This window comes from Triticum aestivum, chromosome 3D, assembly GCF_018294505.1.
Source record: "Triticum aestivum cultivar Chinese Spring chromosome 3D, IWGSC CS RefSeq v2.1, whole genome shotgun sequence".
In the NCBI taxonomy this organism is placed as follows: domain Eukaryota; kingdom Viridiplantae; phylum Streptophyta; class Magnoliopsida; order Poales; family Poaceae; genus Triticum; species Triticum aestivum.
This window is the reverse complement of record NC_057802.1, coordinates 68,527,229-68,534,292: the sequence shown is the minus strand read 5'-3', so window position 1 is coordinate 68,534,292 and position 7,064 is coordinate 68,527,229. Positions and strand designations below refer to the sequence as shown.

The 7,064-nt window shown below is 47.4% G+C and overlaps 1 protein-coding gene across 1 annotated transcript; it reads right to left on the bottom strand.

The window, feature by feature from the left end:
- Positions 1-5,383: 5,383 nt before the first annotated feature.
- On the bottom strand, positions 5,384-6,209 carry LOC123074154 (17.5 kDa class II heat shock protein-like). The gene has a single exon (XM_044497074.1). It carries the CDS (start codon positions 6,115-6,117, stop codon positions 5,638-5,640), a length of 480 nt encoding a protein of 159 aa, XP_044353009.1. The 5' UTR covers positions 6,118-6,209; the 3' UTR covers positions 5,384-5,637.
- Positions 6,210-7,064: the final 855 nt, after the last annotated feature.

Genomic DNA, 7,064 nt, shown 5'->3' with positions numbered 1-7,064 from the left:
AATTTTTGGAGCAACAAAACAAGGTAATGCCGAATAGGTGGATCATGAGAGAGCGAATCATATGTGCCATGATGGTTCATTTAATCGAACGAACGTGGGATAGAGCCGGGGCGGGTGGGAGAGACGACGATGCGATGGAGGTAGAAAGGCGGTGGCCAGGGGCCGGGGAAGCGAGGCAGCAGAGCAGGGGAAAGGCGAGCATGCTGTCAAAGCTAGACAGGGGCTGTGATTTTCAGCCGTTGGATGCCGAAATCAACGGCTCACGCTGTAGGGATTTGCCACATCCTAGCCATCGGATGTGTAGATCGAATGGCTCACATTCATTGTTATTCCCACACTATACAGTGGTATAGACTTGCTGTAGGGCTGTAGGGCTCTCTAAACAACTCTAGGCTGCATGTACTACAGTACTCATGTGACATGGGCATGCTAGAATTTTCTAGTAAGAATAGAATCACCGCGTGTGGTCGGCGGGCTGGCACGGTAGTAAGAGCAACACTATCCAAATGGACAGCGATTTCGTCCGCTTTTTGTCCGTTTGGGTCGGTCGCCCGCCCTGCGTCCGCCCTTTTTTAGATTTGGGTCGGCAGCGCGCCCAACGCGCCGACCCATATGTGCCGGCGTGGCCAGCTGGCCGCACTATATTTACATTGATTTGCATTCAAACATATTGTCAAATAACATAGTTTTACCGAATAAAAATATTATAGTTTTACAAGCCGGATACAAATAAAAATGTTTCACATAGTTTTGCAAACGAATAAAAAAAGATACATCTATTGGTTGCCAACATGAGCCCACATATACTCAACCAAATCATTTTGCAGCTGCACGTGAGTTTCCCAATCACGCATGTCTTCATGAAATTGGATGAACTGTTCAAATGTTGCCGCTACTCCATGGTCAGGCACAACATTCTCACCCTGAAACTGAAACCCTTGATCGTACAGACGTTCCGGGCGCTCGTCTTCTACGATCATATTGTGCATAATCACACAAGCAGTCATCACCTCCCACAGTTTCTGCATGCTCCAGGTATTAGCAGGATACCGGACGATGCCCCACTCGTCGGAGTCCCAAAGGAAATTGTGGAAAAGAACTCGTCGGCGGAGTCCATTTTCGTACCTTGGCAAACTGTCGAACAGCTTGCGGGCGTCGAACAAGGAGACGGCTGGCGAGGGGAGTCTCGGCGTGCACGGACGAGCTAGCTGCCCTGCCGACGTCCGACGAGTGGGCCGGCGTCCGACGAGCGTGACGGTGAGGATCTGGCCGGGGCGGCGAGGCGGCCTCTTGGTCGCGGGCGGCTGTGCGGTTGGGGAGCAGCGGTGGGAAACAGTTTGCTCCTCGGCGGCAAGACGGCGGTGGCGGGGTGACGGGGGGAGTGAGCGGCGTTGCTGGGCGGATGTGGAGGCGGCGGCAGCTGGCAGAGTCGCCGGCAAAAAAGGGCGGCGGCAGCGGCGACGACGAAGGAGGTGGGCGAGGGTTGTTGTTGGCTAGGGGGTGGGGGAGGCCAATGAGCCACCGACCAGCGGGTCCGGGAAGAGGAGAAGGCGAGCGTGTGCGCGTCCGCCGCGTGTCCGCGCCCGCAAATCCGGCCCAAAAATGGGCCGGGAATGGGTCGCCCGCAGAAAAGCGGACGCGCGTCCGTTTGGGTCGGCGCGTTGGGCCGACTTTTCTGTCCGCGCCGACCCAAACGGACAGCGGCGGACTAAATGGGTCGCACCATTGGAGTTGCTCTAATGCCTCCCAGCGCGAATCCTAGCTCTGTGGTCCGTCAGATTGTCCTATCCAATGGTGCATATTTGGCCACATGGTCCTCTAGTTATAGCTATTGAATGTGAGCCGTCTGATTACACAGATCCAATGGTCCGTATGAGTCAATATTGGTATAGTATATAGGACTAGTAAGGTACACATGCATTGCAGGTATGAGATTTGGTAACCAAATTATGAATAAATACCACACTATAGCATATAAGCTTTGAGTCATATATGCATAATGTAGATGTTCGTTTAATTCTTATAGTTCATCTCATCCAAAATCAATTAGTTTTATTAAAAAAATCTATTTTAAGATTCATGGAATTGTGCATTGTAAAACATAAAGTAAAAATAAAAGGTGACAATTCATTTAGAAAAAAAAGTTTGGGCAACTAAGATATGGAAGATTTTAGAGAACAAAGGAGAAGTGATTTTGTGTTTTGAGGTTTGTGCATTATGCTTAAGTTCAACCATGGAGTCTTCTAGATTGTACATGGGCAAGATCTGGTGGAATGTAGATGATATCCAACGGCCAGCAGTGCTCGGATTTGCCATCTCTATACCGTTGGATTGGCTTCATCCAACGACCAACTTTCAAAGTTATTCGCGCACTATATAGGGGTATAGGAAAAGTAAGTATAGACATGCAACGTGAAACCTAATCTATGTGGAGCATGTCCGGTTCCGCTCCGCGCTCGCCCGGTTCCCCCCCCCCCCCGGCCATGCCCGGCGGCCGGCTGCGCTCCTCATAGTGTTGGTCCGGTCGCCGGCAAGGTAGGGTAGGGCATGGGACACGAGTTGGCTCACGGGACTCAAGGCACCGCCGTCTCCCATGCCCTACTCCTTCTCGTCGGAGACCGGAATCCGAACGGTGCCGGTGGACGTCAGATCAATGATGGATCCGTCCGGGGACGAGCCGCTAACGTCCACCACGATGCGGTTGCGGCGCCCGGACTGATGCGCCATACGCGGCGCCGGAGAATGCGACTCCGCCTCGCCGACGTCCGCCGCCTCGTGCGCCCCTTTTCCTTTGAACCAAAATAGCCCTGATGGATTGACATGAATGTAGAGTAATAAGTGATGTGACAAGTGTATAACCTCTTTGGCGTAGCCGTGCCGACCTCAGCATCATTGGGTTGGTCGCTGAAGAAGTTGCAACAGAGGTGGCTGTCGGAGGTGTGGAGGAAGATTTGAGGTGTCTATAGACGGCTTCCAGGGTACTGCTCTATTGTGATGGATGGTTCCGTCGTTGGAGCAACTCTGGCGAGATTCTAATAAAACGTCGATGCTGAAGCAATACAAAACAGATATCGTTAACTTCAAGTGAGATTCTAATAACATCTCCAATAAATGATATAAAATACATTACTAAATAGGGAAGGGCCTCAAAAGAATTTAATGGCGTCCTTGCTGTAAATTTGTCGATTAGGATGTTGACACTTCCAAGGGTTGATTGTGAACCAACAATTTCATATACAAATTGGAGATTACAAACAAGAACCAAGAAAAAGAGCATACAAGGAAGCAACCACACCATACCTCTCTAGTTGAATTTTGGTTTTGCACAAATTGTGCAACTTTTACCCTTTTGGGGAGATATAAAATTACCAGGTGAAGTCCCACATTGCATCCTCCGGCTTAGGCAGCATACAAAACTATAGAATTATGCATTTTAGGCAAAAAGGAATTAAAACAAATAATGTAGTCGCTCACGAAAAAGGCGACTAAAAGATTTCACGTCCACTAAGAAAAGATAACTGAATTAAAACAATTTTCTTAAGGTATATCTTGCTATTAATAAGACCACTCTTTGTTTCCAAATTGAGAGGACCACTCTTGTTTTTATTAGTAGAGAAAATAAAGGTGACATAGTTTGAGCCTAAGCGCTAATTACAAAAGCCTTTGCCTTTTGTGGGGAGAGTTGAAAAAAACCCACCAGTCAACATCATCATGGACTCCCTAGTAAAAGCTAGCTCTCGCGCGCATAAATTCCCTAATATGAAAATAGTGTTTTCAATCCGAAGAAATACCTGTTGGCTCTCAAGTGTAGGTGCAACCTATATGGAAAAAAATAGTAATTCAAAAAAGACAGAACTTTTTTGGAAACAAACTTGACCTTCAATTGTACTCCTATAAAAAGTTTCGTTAAGAAAAACTCCCATAGACTTTAGTGCAAAAAAATAATTTCAAGGACAAAAGGCATGAATATTAACTTGTGTATAGTACTAATTTTTCCCCACCTAAAATAGCATGAAAGTCATTCATTGGCAAAAAAAGCCCATAATTTTATGACTTTTTCAAAATAATCTTCCCATATAGGGTGCACCTAGACTAAAGAGCCAAAGGTGCTTGTCGGGCTCTATGTGCAAGTGCACCTGATATGATTTTCTTAGTAATTCCAAAAACAGTCAAAAAGGCATGAAACATTTTGGTAAACAAAGTTGACCTTCTGTTGTATGAAAATGCCCAATGAAGGCCGAGCTTCATGGAGGGCTTAATTTTAAAACTTTGAAATTCAAACTTTCCAGTTTTAAAAACTTCTAAAATAATACACATATATCTAGAGACATAATGTACATATGTAAATTTTCAAGTCAAAATATGTTAAACCAAGGGCTACACAAAAAAGACAAATTTGTGCCTTTTTAGTATATGTGTTCTTCATACTCAAAGTCCATAATTATTTTTTGTGCAGATCAAATTTTAAGGCATTTCATCCTATATTTTTACACACATACACATTACATCCTTGTATACATGTATATATTTTTTAGATTTTTTGAAATTAAAAAGTTTAAATTTTGAATTGTTTAAAATTAAGGCCTCTATGGAGCTTGGTTTTCAAAATGTCCTACTCTTTTTTGTATTGTATAGATTGGCCAAGAAGTGACTTTCATGGTATTTTTGGTTGAAAAAATGGACACTATATACAAGTTATATTCATGCTTTTTCTCGTCGGATTTTTATTTTCTGAAGTCGACTGGACTTCTTTTCTTGCATAACTTTTATATGAGCACAACAGAAGATCAAATTTGTTTTTGAAAATTTTTCTGAAATTTTTAAGTTTTTTTGGAATTACTTCGCATATATGTACATACACCCGAGAGTACCATGGCATTTCCCAAGTTCTGTCGAGATAAAAGAGGTTTGTGCATAAAACACATCACTCTTTTAGCCCCCACACAATCATGGCTGTTTTATTTTTCGTTGTATCAAAATATATGTATTTGAAAATCGGTTCATAATACAATGTATTTGAAAATCGGTTCATAATACAATGAATCTATTATCTCATATATCCTCTTTTTTTTTTGCGAATAATCTCATATATCCTCATACCTCGATCAATCGAATTTGGAGATTCTCACATGTTTCATTCAGGCAAAGCAGAATAACATTTCTGAATTCTCAATTCTTACTGGAATTTGCCTTTTCTATCTCCCCAAAAGGCAGACAATTGTTAAGATGAAAATGCCAAGACATCCAGGATTTTTCTCCCTGGTGAGAGAAGCACTTCAGAACTAGTTCGTTTTCCACCTAATTTTGCTATTCCACATGTTCTGCTCTTATCCAGTTTTCCGTTAAGCTACAAACACAGCTTTCTGAATTTTCAGAACACTGAGTAGAAACGAACATCTTGGATTTTTCAATAGAAAATGTGGCCAAGAGAATCGCATGTTTTATTCAGGCGAAGCCGGAGATCATCCCCATTTCCATTAACGAAACATCGAACCATCACCAGTGCGCAGGAATCGATACGACACACACACTCTCTAGCAGATGAGATCAAAACACACACACACACTCCATTACTCATCACAGGAAACTCGCTCCCACTCACGCTCTGCTTCGATTCGACGCGCACGCAGACGCATCTCAGGCGACCTGGACCTGGATGGTCTTGGGCTTCTTGGGCTCGGGCGGCGGCAGCTTCTCGACGGTGACGGTGAGCACGCCGTCGCGGCACGCGGCGGAGATCTTCTCCATGTCGGCGTTCTCTGGCAGCACGAACTTGCGCATCAGCTTGCCCATGCGGCGCTCCATCCGCAGGTACTTGGCGTCCTCCTTCTCCTCCCTGCTCCGCTCGCCGCTGATGACCAGCACCCGCTCGTCCTCCACCTGCACCTTGATGTCGCCGGACCCCAGCCCCGGCATGTCCACCACGAACGCGTACGCGCCCGGCAGCTCCTTCACGTCGGCCGGGGTGGCCGCCATGGCGCGCGCGTCGCGGACGTAGGCGCGCGTCGGGCCCTGCTTCTCTCCACCGGCTGCACCGGCCTCGCCGTCTGGGATGTCCAGCAGGTGTTGCAGCGCCGTCATCATTGGGTTCTCCAAGCCGAACACCATGCCCGCCATTCTCGCTCGCTGATCTCGAGCTCGGTCGATCTCCTCGGGTTGGACTGCGTTGGATTGCTTGTTGAATTTTGTGGAATGCTTTGGTGGGGATGCGATGGCGAGGAGGAGGGAGTTTATGTAGGTCCCCGGGGGCGGGGGTCTGGAAGGTGATGGAAAGTTCTGAAAGGTGGTGGAACAAGCGCGGAGCAGTGGGGAGTCCTTCGGGCACCGATGAAGAAAGTTCTAGAGGTTCGACATTCCGAATTGTTGCGCGGTAGCCTTGGCCCCACATGTCATTCGGGGCAGCAGAGAGATATTTTTTTTCTAGGATAGGCATAGAGATTTTCCTTTTGAAAAAAAAACGCATACAGAGATGTTTTTTTAGGGGCAAAGGCTTTTATTCAGACCTATTGGTTTGGTTTGAGACTAAGTTTGGCTAAGATTGCCACACCTAAGGTTAGGCAAATTTGACCAACTTAGATGTGTGTGTTTGATTCAAACCGCATCATAAAGCATCTTTAGCCGGACGCCCCAAACCCGCCTCATACACCCGGGCGGGTCGTCTGGGCACTGACCGGTCACAATTTTTGATCCAGACGACCCCCCAAACGGGCCTCAGACACCCGGGCTGACCGGCACCCCTCATATCCAGCCCAAATATGAGGCGGATATGGCGGCGTCCGGGCGCGCCCGTCATGTAGGACTGGCGAAGGGTCCCACGCGGACTCGCCCGGAAACCCGGCGGTCCGACAGACGCCTCCTCCGTCGCCGCGGTGTGAACGTCGCGTGGCGTCGCTCCGGCTCGCTGCCCGAGACCAAACCCGTCTATTTAACCTGGCCGGCGCCCGCAACCCTAGCCCATTCACCTCCCCCTCTCAGCGCCGCCAGAGCCCATCTACCTCCTTCCTCTCCCGCTCTGGTGCTCTGTCCACGCTCTTGCGCTCCGCCATGTTCCGGAGAAAGATCAG

Excerpts from the sequence above, each read along its gene's own strand:
- LOC123074154 (XM_044497074.1), bottom strand. The coding sequence starts at position 6,117 with ATGGCGGGCATGGTGTTCGGCTTGGAGAACCCAATGATGACGGCGCTG.